The sequence below is a fragment of the Astatotilapia calliptera genome, chromosome 1, assembly GCF_900246225.1.
Source record: "Astatotilapia calliptera chromosome 1, fAstCal1.2, whole genome shotgun sequence".
Taxonomy (NCBI): domain Eukaryota; kingdom Metazoa; phylum Chordata; class Actinopteri; order Cichliformes; family Cichlidae; genus Astatotilapia; species Astatotilapia calliptera.
The window spans coordinates 2,373,556-2,387,614 of record NC_039302.1 but is presented as its reverse complement, the minus strand read 5'-3'; the positions used below and the strand labels follow the sequence as shown (position 1 = coordinate 2,387,614).

Below are 14,059 nucleotides of genomic sequence, written 5' to 3'. Positions count from 1 at the left end.
TATGAATTTGGAAAAAAAAAAAGTACTGCAAATGTCGGGAATTTACAACAAATTTTATTTCTGTTCTCAAGTCTTCTGTTCTCGTCATCAGATCTCATGAAAAGGCTTCAACAGTAATCGCTGCGTTCTACATTCGAGCTCCATTATTTATGTAAAAAAACGTATAAAAGCACATTAGTGAGGCGCACTGTTACACTAGCTGTTGTTCGTCTATTACTGTGAACTCTTATAGTCAAGTTTAGCTCATCTCAGTCCCACATATTAAATGTCTCTATGCATGCTCAATCATCCAGGTAAGGAAATCCCAAAAAGTTGATTCTGTTCATCTGGATGTAGAGCTAACTCGTTATGTCCAGATGAACAGAATCAACACCGTGTTTATTTCTAAAGTGCTTTACAAACCTGATCATTGCGGCGTTTCCATTTGAGTGCAGCTAGCCAAACAGCAAACAGTCAAATACTCCTAAAGAGACACAGAGTTGGTTTCTTCACATCAAACTCAATGTTGCAGCCAGCGACAGCCCAAAAAGCCCAAAAATGTCCGTTTTTGGGAGCAGGGCTCAATGGTGTGGATTAATCTGTTGGTTCCAAACTACAACACAATTTGTGTCGTGTGTAGAAACAGCATGTGACTAATATCCAAAGACAGCAAAGCTAGAAAAAAAAGAGAAACTCAAGGATGCATTGTTGTTTTTGACCTTTCCACAGCAGGTATAAACATGCTGTGTGTAACAGTATAATCTTTGCCTGAAAGTATCGTGTTGCACATGTGTACATACAGTACATACAGTGTGTGTATATATATAGAGGACATTCAGGTTAGGACTCTCATTGAGACCTATTTATGTGTGCTCAGCTCCTGAGGCACCTCGTTGGATAATTGCCCTCATTTTTAGAACCAATTCACTATCAAATGTCAGTTTTGTTTTAACAATTTTAACATCACTTATAGGCAGTGATTGAAGCTCATGGCACATTGGAAATGACCTTGCAATAAGCCAGCTGAAATGATAATATCATGTTGTTGCTCACAGTCCATGTCCAATAAGTGTGAACTTTAGCTCTCAGCTCATTCCCACCCAGCTGCCCTTTAAAGCTCCCAATTCCAGCACTTTCTGTTTGCCTCTGCTCGCACGCGTTCTTCCTCACCCACCGCACCACCACCCCACCCCCCAATCCAACCTCAGCCCACACACATGACAACGTCTGTGTAGCATCCCTCTGCTCCCACTTGACATGTCCTTTGTCAGAATGCAACACACATGCACAAGTGAGACCAAACTCCCACACTCACACACACAAGCTATCACACAGTGACAGCTGTCAGTTAGCCCTGGGGTATCATGGCAACAGCTAGATGTGGTGGGAAATGAGATTCGTCCAATAGAAGGACAGGCCAGTGCTGTCTAAACAGTGTGGCCACGGGGCTCCAACATACATTATCACAAGACCTGAAATCTACCGTGTATACCGTGTCGTGCTGATTAACAGATCTGCGGATGGTTAAAGGCTGGCAGTGATTCCAATTATGGTGGTGAAATATGTGACAGCTGCTGAAAACGCTCAGCAAAATGAAACCATAAACAGAAAATGAACTCTCAGGGCAAAATGAGCCAAGATGGAGAACAGAGGTGTGCACAGCTGCAAAAATGTTATTAGTAGTTTTCTATCTGGTTAAGAAGCTTTTCAGCTTAAGCAAACATAGAGAACTTCATCTTATTAAGAAATCACATTGCTGTGAAAAACTCCTAGGCTAACACTACAAAGTAAATCACATTATACCTCAGCAAAGATTTGCTCTGTGAGTGTGATGCAATTATGAAGTTCCCTTAATTTGATTTGAATTGAATTACTTCAGATGTAAAGGAAAAGTTTCCATATATAAACAACCCTCAAGCCAACAGAACACAAATAAACAAAACCAAAAAATGAGAAAAATAAAATACACGCGAAATGTTACGTAAGAGAAACTACACTCACCAGACATTTTATTAGCTACTCTGGTTTGGGCCCCTTTTGGTCTTCAAAGCTGCTTTAATACATTATAGCATAGATTCAACAGAGTGCTGGAGATGTTTGTCAGAGGTTTTAGTCCATTTTGAAATGATAAAGTCACGTAGCTGCTTCAGATTTGATGCAAACTTCCTGTTCCATCACACTGCAACAGATCTGATGACTGTGGAATACTTTACAGCAGAGATGTCCAGCTCCAGGCCTCGAGGGCCGGTGTCCTGCAGGTTTTAGATGTGTCCCTGATCCAACACAGCTGATTCAAATGGCTAAATGACCTCCTCAACATGTCTTGAAGTTCTCCAGAGGCTTAGTAATGAAGTGATGTGATCCAGGTGTGTTGACCCAGGGTGAGATCTAAAACCTGCAGGACACCGGCCCTCGAGGCCTGGAGTTGGATACCCCTGCTTTATAGTATCAGTATAGTAATTGGTACAGGGCAGGGTGGGCCCATGCTTTCCCGTTGTTTATGCCAAAATTTGACCTTATGATCTAAATGCCACAGCAGAAGTCAAGGCTCATAATACCACGTAACATTTTTCCAGAGGGGAACCCAGCGAGATCTTCTGCTGCTCCAGCCCATGCGTCATAGTTTGATGTGTTGTGCATTCAGAGATGCTCTTCTACCTTTCCATTTGTTTGAAGGAGTCTGCCCATTCTTCTTGATGATCCGCTTTCTATTAGATCATCAATTTCTATCTGAAACCAACAACCGTGTCACATTCCGAGTCACCTAAATCATTCTTCTGCCTTGTGATGCTCAGTTTGAACTTCAGTGGGTCTTGACCGTGTGTACGTGCCTAACTGTAATAAGATGCCACCTTGTGATTTGTTGGTTTTGATTTGTATTAACAAGTAACTGAATAGGTATACCTAGCAAAGCGAGAGATGAGTGCATATGTAAAGATAAAAGATAAAACATTAAAAAATAAAACATTATAGCATTTTACTCAAACTGCCTTCTCATTTAATCTACATAAAAAACAGATATACTAGCTTAATTGTGACATTTAGCATTAAGTGGTTGCAGTTTATGCCTGTCCTGTCCGGCACTGCAGCAATCAGAATTTTTGTCTGAAGGCCAAGAACGATTCCTAACAGATGTATTTTGACAATTGGATCATTACAGCTTTTGCCATACTGGTCCACTTGATCGCTATAGTTTGTTCAATCTTTATTGTTTATTTATTTATTTATTTTACTTTTAAGTTATTAGATTCGAAGCAGACAGGACCGGGGGATAGGAAAGAGAAAGATGAAGAAAAGAGAAGTTAGAAAGAGGCTCAACAAAAGAAGAGGGAAAGAAAAACAGAGGGGAAGAGAGACAGAGAGAAAGAAAGAAGAAAATAAGCAAAAAGAGAACAACACAGGAGGGAAACCACAGCAAAAACCAACATAAGAGCCAGCCAAGGAAGATAGTGTGTGTTTGTGAACACCCTGTGTGCGTGAGCACGCTTGTATTCACAAGGTTTCTCCATGTAACTATCTAATAATAGGCATGGGGAGCCATAACCCCATCCCCCAGGACATGAAGTAGGCATGGAAAAGATCCAGGCCCCAGACATCTGGAAGCCCCCTAGAGCACGAAAGCCCAAGAAGGCCTCTGGAAGGGGCAAATGCCCCATCCACCTAGAAAAGAGCTGAGGACAGCCCTAGATGGGGGGGGTGTCACCCAGCAGCCACGATGCAGAAGCCACAGGGAGCTGCGGCAACGTGCCCACAGGCTCCACCGGCAGCTGGCTACACCAGAGCTGGCTGAGCCCCGGGCCCAGAGACCCGAGATCCAAGGGTCCTCCACACCCCAGAAGGAGCCTGACCAAGCCATGGGAACGGGCCCTGCCAAGAAGCTGCCAGGAGTGAGCCAGTACACACCCGAGCACCCAGACACCGAGAACCACCAAGGCACCGGCGAGTGAGGGCATCTGCCACCGACAGGGAGTGTGGTGGGGGGGAGATAGGCCCCCACCACTGAGGGGGCCTATGATGTTCCCAAAGAGGTGAAGTCTAAGACCCGACCTGACACATAAAGATAGACGAAGAGGCACACATAGACACAAACATGCATTCTCTATACTCCCAGGTCCAGTACCCCCTCCCTGCAGCCAGCTCCTCCACTGACCCCGGTAGACACTCCCATTCCCCGTAATCCACCAAGGCCAGGTCCATCCAGACTGGAGCCCCTAGCAGCAGCAGCACCAAGCCCCAGAGAGCCCGGGCGGCCTACCCAAAGAAAAACTACACCAACCCCAACATTCAATCAATCCCCAGACTACATAAGACAACAGTTACCCCAGTTGAGTTCATCCTCCACCTCTGCTAGAGGTCCCAAGGTCAAAATGGGAGACGCCCCCTAGGCTGGTGGAGAATGACTGATCACCATCAAAATGGTGGTGGGTAACCAACCGGACATAGTGGTGGTAGACAAGTGGAAAAAGATGTCCGTAGTGATCGATGTAGTGATACCGAATGACAGCAACATCAGGAAGAAGGAACATGAGAAGCTAGAGAAGTACTAAGGGCTCAGAGAAGAGCTCGAGAAGATGTGGAGGGTGACTGTGCTCCCAATGGTAATTGGAGCACTAGGTACAGTGTCTCCCAAGCAGACGAGTGGCTCCAGCAGATCCCAGGAACAACATCCGAGATCTCTGTTTAGAGAAGCGCAGTCCTGGGAACAGCTAAGATACTGCGCAGGACCCCGAGCTTGAAGGATAGACCGCCCGCAGGGGCGAGCGGGGAATTTTTTTCTCTGTCAGTTTTGTTTATTTGAAATCTCTAGCCTATTGTGTTGTTTGACATGAGTTTATTGACAGACAATTAACTTGGCTCCTGCTAACTGTTAATCAAAGCTCTGTTCAACGCTCACAGGCAGTTTTTATGTTGTCTTTCATTTTAATGGCAACTGACAGGGTGCAGTGTGCTTAAAGGTTGTTTGAGCTTGTCCTGGTCCTCCTGAGAGTTGAAGCCCAGTGCATTCAGCAAAGCAGGCTTAGAGGCATAAGTGTGCACACAGTTCAGTCTCCTACTTCTGTGATATGTCGATGCTGGTATTGAATGACGCAGAAAAATCAGTCCATATTTATATATATTAATCCTCCCTACAGTAAAAGTGTACGTTTATAGCGCTTTTAAAGGCACTCAGTGGAATGATGAACATTTGTGCTGTGTGTTTTGTTCTGCTGCCCCCAGTAGGCAATAAAATGATATAAAAACGTAATGTAAGTGGGGGCATCAACCATCGGAGGTCCAAGTGATCATCAGTGATAACCCTAACTCAAGTGACCGAGATTCTTACGTCACATTAATGGAGAGGACTGTCCGTCTGGAAGGGCCTACTGCTGCATGTTTTCTTTTCACTCTTTACCCACCCTCTTGCCCTCTCCCTTTTCTCCTCTCTCCCATGGTCTCAGGTGATCATCCAATAATAGCACAAATTATGCACAGCTGGTATTAATCAACACTGTCTAATTAGCACCTCAAAGCCACGTGGGTAATTGCCAAAAAAAGAAAGAAAGGGAAAACATGGCTGACAGTTTTCCCTTCTCAGTGGGCCTGCTGATTTTGGAGACCAGGATTTAATTCTGAATTGACTTAGTAGTAAATGCCTCCTTCACATCACCAACAAGTACAGATTTAGCATTTTGTGCAGTGCATAAGAATTTGGAACATGAGTGTGAGACTTTTTGAATTCTCACAATAAAAGCATCTGCTTTGATGACACAGCATTTAATAGAACAGTAGCTATAAAGTATGGTTTTCCAAACTGACGTTAGAGAGCAAACACACACTCTCACATTGTCTCTCTCAGCACCATGGACAGCAATTCAGTCAGAGACACGTAAACTGTTCTTCAGTCAGGCTACCACAAGCTAAAAAGAGCAGAATCTTTGTTAAAGTAACATAAAGACTGAAAACTATCATCTCCATGCAGTATGCAAAGTCTGAGTGGACGTTCCAACAAAAACACAAAGACAACACTCCTCACCCATCAGCACATCTTTCGTTATTGGCAGCATGAGTCAATAAGACACTTGGGGAAAAACAGATAGTTGGCGTGCCCAGGTTTGCACTCATTTATGACAGCGTCGGGTAGTTTAAGTAATAGATTTCACACTTAATCAATATAATGATTGAAAAAAAAATCCATTACTAAGGAAAAAGTACACTGGATGAATAAAGTTAGACTTTGGTTCTCAGATAAAACTGTGAGATTAACATATAATGAAAACTCTTATAATCTGTTCAATTATAAATAGATGCAGTTTGATACTGTAGTTCTGTTTATTAATAACTCGAGAAGCGCAAATTCATTGCAGTTACATAACACAGACAACAGCAAAAACCCCACGGTTGCTGTCTTTTTATAAATATATTATTCATTATTTCTAAGAAGTAAATATTTTAATGAGACTTGAGTTGTTTTAGCTGGATACTCATGAATATGTCATGCACTTTACCTGGTTAGGGTGACTGTTTCTACAATACATGAAGGTTTTTGTAACTAGACTTGTAGTCAAGACCGCCTAAACCAAGACCAAAACAAGACCAAGACCAGAGGGTATCGAGACCGAGACAAAAAAGTCTTCAAACTGCAGCCAGACGCTGCTTCGTTTACGGGTGTCAGGCATATTTATGTGTTTTTGCTGTCGCACAGCCCTCCTCACCGCTGTCTACTGTCTCACTCACTGAGAGGACAGACGCACGCTCCACTTGACTGTCGCGTCCATCACCCTCTCTGTTTTTCACATAATGATATTAGATTGGAGCATAGCTGAGCCACTGTGTGAGAGCTGAGCAGCGAAAGGAAATTAAGTGAGGAGCGGCTCTCGCTCAATGGCAGTCGACTCTTCTGATTCACTACAAAGCACTCCGTAAGCACGGCGCTTAGAGCTGATGATTTTGCACATGACACATTATCGAACGTTACGTTGTGTGTCATGGATACTGTTGACTCCAAATCTCCCGACCACTATGTCGATCTGAGACAGCGAGACCGGGACAGCAAGACGTAAAAGTGGTCTCGAGACATCCAACTCTATTTGTAACTTATTTTGGACTCTTAGTTTCATGCAGCAGTCTGTGAAAGAGAAGACGACACTCATACACCGTGCTTAGTATGTCTGGTGCGTTTGGGTCGTCCTCTTTTATGCCTGTTAGATTTAGGGTGTGTGTTAAATACCACAGTGCTGTGAAAAAGTTCCTAGTTTTTGGCATATTTGTCACACTTTTTCACATAGAGCTATGGACACTAAGGTACTTTCCCCCCTTAATTTAAACATTTCATTTTGTCTAATATTAAAATTTGTTTTATGATCTAAAATATTTACTAGTGAAAAATATGCAGAAAGCTAAGACATCAGGAAGGGGACAAATACTTTTTCACAGCACTGCGTTAATCATCGACAGCGAGCTCAAGTTGTTCTGTGATATTCAGTCATGATGTCAGCTGTGAACTGCTGTGTCTGAATACTACAGTATCGGCCTCTCGGTGGTATACACAGTGTTTCAGGACACTTACAGTGCACAGTTGCAGTTTGGTCCACAGCTTTCCCTCGGAAAAATGTGTGAGCACTCTCAGTAGGTATTGAATGGGGTTAGCTCTCCAAAGGCCCATGAAGGTTTGAAGAGGAGTACAGTCTACAGGACAAGGTGACCCACTTACTTGAAAAAACTATTTCCTTCCTCTCTCTCAATCTATCGCTCCGGCACTCCTAGTTTTTCTTTCACTGTGGTTTTATCCTATAGCCTCTCCTTCACTGCTACCCTCTCACATGGTGAGCAAGTGCAAGATGCTAAAATGAAAACACCTGTCATAACTGTTTTTTGCTCTTTGTACTCTAAAGTCTACTTTACATAATTTTACAGCTTCATGCACCTCAATTAGGCAAGTTAAATAGTCAATAGTAGTATCATACTTTTATTTCCCTTTTCTGCTCCGTGGATGTGGTTACAAAGGTTGCCCACTATGTGGCACTGTGTTATCATGTCAGACACATCTACCAGCACCAACCACTCTTCTCTCTGTGGTCCCATCTCCTCACATATAAATGCTGCCCTTTTTTGTGCATTCAAATTTAACAACCAGTGCAGAATAGTGCTATCTCTGCAGGAGCCGATTGTTCAAATGTCACGCTGATACGCACATCAAAGATTTTTAGCTGTCTTAATTTAGCAGTTTGTTATTATTCCTCTGTACTACTGCCAAATCCTGGCTAGCTCTCTGTGTGGTCTTTAGCGAGTCTGGCCTCCTACCTGGAAGCCACTGCAGCTCCGTGGGTCAGAGCCAGCCCACATTCTGCCCCACTTACCAGTGTGGGACACACGCCAGCAGCTTTCCCAGTGTCGCCTCTGCCGTTATTGTTTTTCATGTAACCTCCGGTGATTTGTTCATACTTTTGAGCATGTATTTAAAATATTGTTTACCTCTTAACCTTTAGTGTTTCTCCTAAAGTAGCTTTTAAATGACAGTGGGCACATTTTTCCATAGTGTGCGACCGCACCATCTGTATGTTTCCCTGTTTTCTTGTGTTGCAAATAATGTAGTGATATTTGAGTTACTTGCTGACATGAGTCTTTTTACAACTGTACCATTATATCAGTTGGTAATCTCTAGACCGCCTGTGCATAATTTAAATCACGTGCATTTTCACATGTGAGTTTTTTAGTTTTTTAACTAAAGAAACAACATGTGTGATGTAATACATCACGAGGACCACAATTTCCTGCACACCTGTAGAATTAGGTATGTCTGTCCTTATACCCACTTCATATAAAACATTTTTTTCTTTCTTCCAGCCCCAGCAGTCGTGGAGAGGCAGTTGGAACCAGAAGGAAGCTGTACAGTGCAGTTCCAGGAAGACACTTCGTAGTGGTTCGTTCGTATACAGCCCAAGCTGAGGGGGAGATCAACCTCTACAAGGGCGACAGGGTCAAAGGTGAGACGGGGAATTTCTAGACTAACATAGATGGAGTTTATTTCTGAAGTTAGTATTTCAACCATCTGAACAAATACACAGCAAATACACAAGCTGCTTCTCGCTGTAGTTTGGCACATGGCCTGTGTTGCTAGCTAGTGTACATTTGGTCTGTTTTGGAGGACTAATGTTAAACAACGAAACACTCGGATATGGAGAAAGATTTAAGAAAAAGAAAAGAGGGGAGATCTGTACAGGATTGGCTGTTGGTTGGTTATTCTTGAATGAGTTGATGTTTTTAAAGGTTTCGTTGCCCTGTACCTGTGCATGTGCAATGACAATAAATTTGAATTCTATTCTATTCTATTATGTCTAAGCTGAGTGTATAGAAATGTTGTTTTAAAATAACATGGCAGGTTTCCTGTTCCACAGAGATTTCCGTTGCCTTCTTTGAGTGTGTTGTCTTTCCTTAAAAGTCACAAAAGCCAGTAAACATAAGAGCAAGCAGCAGCACAGCCTGACTGCAAAGAAAAGTCCAACATGATGCAAATTATTAAATGACTTGTTCTGAATTTGTAATTGTTTCCATCCAAGATCAGCCCGCCTGTCATATCTGACTCTAAGCTCCAGATACACATACACACTTACACCTGCTGAAGCATGTGTGAAACTGCAACGGAAGACATACGACCACTGCTGGGTCCGTCTGAAGTCAAATCACTGTATTTCTTAAATTAGTGACTGTGGCTTTTATTTACCTCAACTGTAGTATCTCTTTATTTGAAGCAGTCAGACTTTTAATGCTAATTCCTTTTGTCTGACATCCATAAGTGAGCATAATCCAAACACTGTTATACAGTTAGTAGTTAAGAGAGATGGGCGAAAAATGTTTAAGCTAATATCAAAGTTTTGCTACGACACACATTATCAGTAAATGGAGAGCAGTTCTTTTATAACAGGCCAAGTGAAATCTATGCAACAGCCTGACCAGACTGTTACTACAGGCCAGCCTTTATTTCTTTATGTGAACGTGTACATCAGGGGTAGGCAACGCCAGGCCTTGAGTGCCAGTGTCCTGCAGGTTTTAGATCTCACCCTGGGTCAACACACCTGAATCAAATGATTAGTTCATTACCAGGCCTCTGGAGAACTTCAACACATGTTGAGGAGCTAATTTAGCCATTTGAATCAGCTGTGTTGGATCAAGGACACATCTAAAACCTGCAGGACACCGGCCCTCGAGGTACAGTACATGTTAGTGGACATTCAGCGGAGCACATTGTTTAACGTCGGTTTGAGTCCCACTGACACGAGCAACACCAGCTACTACAATAACTTGAATTATTTGTATTTTTACATTTCTATGTTGTTTTGCAGTAGAAAATACATCTGCTCAAAATGAGTAGAAAGGGGTCATATAAGTACCGTCGATTTAAACATGGCCGAAAATAAGTAAATAAATAAGTGAAAACAAGCTTTTTCTTTAATATGGTCGTCTCAGGCTCTGGCTGTGAGCACAGAAGCTCCACCCACCTGCTTGTATCTTCTGCTGTGTAGAGCAGAGCTAAGTCTGAAGTCTTACTCAATAAGAGACCAAGAATAAAAATTATGGAGCTGGAAATTAGTATAAAATGAACCATGTGTTGTATAATTTGAATGTTTGGAAATGACTGCAAATGTTAAATATTATAAAAATTTTAACTCCTTTATATAAGAATGAGCTGCAGAGTAGAGGTTACAGCCCACCACCGATCCTAACTGAACAAATGTTGAATTCTAAAACTGAAAAAAGACAAGAAAAAAACCGATTCCTTTATTTTAAAATTGTGTCTGAGACAGCTGGAAACAGCGAATTACCATATCTGATGAAAATGACTTCATCAGATACGATGCATCTGTATTTAGACTCCACAGAGTGGCGATGCAGGGGACTAACATCATCTTCATCTGCACATGTTAAGTCAGACGCTTCATCTCTGTGGTTTGCATGAATGAGCACAAAATGCATTATTTAGTAAGCAATCACACAGGATGTGTACCAGCCCAACACATCAATGTTTTAAGCCACTACTAATGTTTGCGTGGAATACTGTGACCTTTCAAACCAGCAACGTCTCTACTTTTAAATGCAGAGAGAAAGTATTTGTCTACAATAATCAAAGATTTAGTTTTACAAAGCTTTGCTTTTATTGCAAACTCATCCTGTCGAGCCAAACTTTCTTCAAGTCAAATAACTTTATTTTAATGCACAAGATCTCTATAATATTTATACTTGATGTGCTCGTCTAGCCATTTAAAATGGTCAAGTTCTAGGTCTGAATATTTAATTGATCCAGACTGTGGCTTTACAAACGTCCTGAATTAGTTCATTCATTCAGTCATTCTCTAAATCTAACAAAAAGACCGTAGGCAGAGCTGGAGGTGGCAGGGTGAAGATTTTGACATTTTCATTGGGAGCGACCAGAATGGACAAGATTAGACATGATTACATCAGAGGGACAGCTGAGATTCAGTGGTTTAGAGACAAAGGCTGAGATGGTTTGGACATGTGCAGAAGAGGGACAGCGGAAGCATTTGGCAAAGGGTGATGAAGATGGAGTCGCCAGGCAAGAGGAAACGAGAAAGAACTGCATATTTAATTCACTTGGAAAAATGGACAGAAACCAAAAGGTGACAGAAAGGTGGAGGAGAGATGGAGACAATAAGATAAGATAATGAGATAGCAACATTTTAAAAAAAGGTCAGTCAAAACACAGACATGTCCACACACAAGTCTCTGCATGAGTCTGTATAAGCACATACCTTTGGTGCCTTTGCTTTAAATGGATTAAATGATCTGAGGGTCCTATTATCTGTACAGTAAAAAGCATGTCCCTTTTTCACTGTCCTCTAACTTTCCCAATTTTCTCTCTCCTACCACTTGGTCCAGTTCTGAGCATCGGAGAGGGGGGTTTCTGGGAGGGCAGTGCCCGTGGCCAGGTGGGCTGGTTTCCAGCCGACTGCGTGGAGGAGATCCCCGCCAAAGCCACAGAGGAGAGGAACTGTAAGTCTAATCACCTGCGGCTGCGTGTTGGTTGGAGGTGGAACCAAGATGTAGGACATGTTCTGTTTGCCATCATGCGTTTTTGTGGGGAGGGAAGGAGGTTAGTTCTAAAGAACAAAGCTGAGGCTAAATGCTGTGGTTTCCTGAGGCAGTGTAATGGCACGTGGCTCCCCCCACCCCAGGTCTTGGCTGTATGTGTCTCTGCTCCTCTATCTACTAGCATCTCTGTGTCTTACTGTCTCCTCAGGCAATGGCGTACGACGCTTAGCGCTACATTGCCCTGCTAACTCAGCTGTGATCTGATGTCCTCTGGGTGCGAGCTAATGAACATATCGTGCCATGCTCCATCCCCCGTAAATTTCCAGTGTTTCTTCGTCCCTACTTTTACTTTGTGTGTGTAGTGAATGGCCTCAGTATGTCTATGAGACCGCCCTCCAACCCCTACTCTCAATCTCCCATAGTTCTAGGAGTATGTCAGCAGCAAGAGGCAGATGGGAAGCAACTTGTCCTCCTCTTGCTGTGCTGTGGCTGTTTGCCTTCTTCTGTGTGGCTTTTTTTAAAGCTTAACCCAAGGCCATTGGCAGAGGACGCTTTTCTCACACTGTGCCACATTTAAATTGCCCCCGGCTCTGCCTGTGAAGAAAGCAGGCAGGGCGAAGAAAGCCAGTGAAAAAATGGGAGCACAGTATAGTGGCCTGCAAAGACTCACTGGGAGGTGGCCAAGGCCATTGGTCATTTTAAGGGACACTGAATGCCTGCATGAAGCCTAATAGTTGGGGCTGATTGGGGCCTTTAGAGAAGTACATTCTTTGGCCGGAGTGATTACCATTTCACAAGTCATCACAGAGGTCTCCAAAGTATATATATCCATCTTTCCAACTCTACTCAAAGGCACCAAAAGACACCAATTAGCAATCAAAAATCAAATCAAAGAGTACAAGAACTTTTTTGCTTAGAGTTGATTAGCTTAACTTAGCGCTGAGACCAGAGTCAAAGTGAAATAATCAATCTGGCAGTGCAAACTTATTATTTGGTATTTACTTGCAACTCCAAGTCAACACCAGTTTGCTTGGTACCCTCCCACCTGACTTAGCCTGACAGTTAAAACATGACCTGCACAGATACAGACGGACAGTTGGCTTTTTCAAATGTAAGGTTTTACACAATGTTTTAAACAAAGCTTCATTTCATTGAAGTTTGTTGGCATTTGTTTATGCACCACTCTCTCAAGGATACACCACAACATTTCATCGGGTTGAGGTCTGGACTGTGATCGGGCTTCTGCGACACACCGATTAGTTTCTTTTTCAGTCATTCTGTTGTAGATTTGCTGCTGTTATTTGGATCACTGTCAAGCTTTAGTTGTTGGACAGATGGGCTCATATCTGACTCCAGTACACAGACTGGTCCATTCAAGTGTCCAGTGGGTGCAAAACCAAACCAAATCATCACCCCTCCACCACTGTGCTTGAAAGCTGGAATGCTGTGTGCTGATATGTTGTGTTGGTTTTCACCTGCAGTGGTCCACTTGGCAAAGCACTTTATTGCTGTTACATATTGTTCCAGTTCCTGGGGTTTGTGCAACCCTAATGCACCGTGCTATGTTCTTTCAGCACGAAAGACTTTCCCCTGAAAACTCTTCCAAATAAGCCATACTCACTCTGTCTTAAACTTAAACATTTAACATGCTAACTGAGGCTTGTACAGTGTAACATGTAGCTGCTGAGATTTTTGCAATTTCTCTAAGCATTGCACAGCTGATTTTGGATTAATTTGCTGGGATGTGCACTATTTTAAATGTTTTCCACTTGTGAATAATCTTTCTCACTCTAGAATGATGAACTTCAAAATGTTTGGACTTCTTTGGAAATGGCCCTTCCCAGATAGACTGATGGGGAGCAACAATTACTTTCCTCTCTTTCCTCCTCAATGCTCCAAAACAGCAAACTGTCGAAAATTCTGCTTTTGTAGAGGTGATCACTTCATATACAACAGCTAATGTTAGGCTTGAGAGTCCTAAAAATTACCAACTGTCAGTCCAACAAAGTATCACCGACCTCGAAGACAGCTTCACCAATACAGGCTAACAAGAGCT

The 14,059-nt window shown here is 42.7% G+C and overlaps 1 protein-coding gene across 9 annotated transcripts in view; it reads left to right on the top strand.

Annotated features, from left to right (window-relative positions):
• The window catches only part of shank2b (SH3 and multiple ankyrin repeat domains 2b), a 306,872-nt gene that overhangs the window by 198,669 nt on the left and 94,144 nt on the right, over positions 1–14,059 (top strand). For all 9 annotated transcript variants that reach the window (XM_026194603.1, XM_026193999.1, XM_026194263.1 and 6 more), the window contains 2 exons: positions 8,803–8,942; positions 11,851–11,964. In XM_026194603.1, the coding sequence (XP_026050388.1) occupies positions 8,803–8,942; positions 11,851–11,964 (254 nt within the window). The remainder of the gene's footprint in view (positions 1–8,802; positions 8,943–11,850; positions 11,965–14,059) is intronic.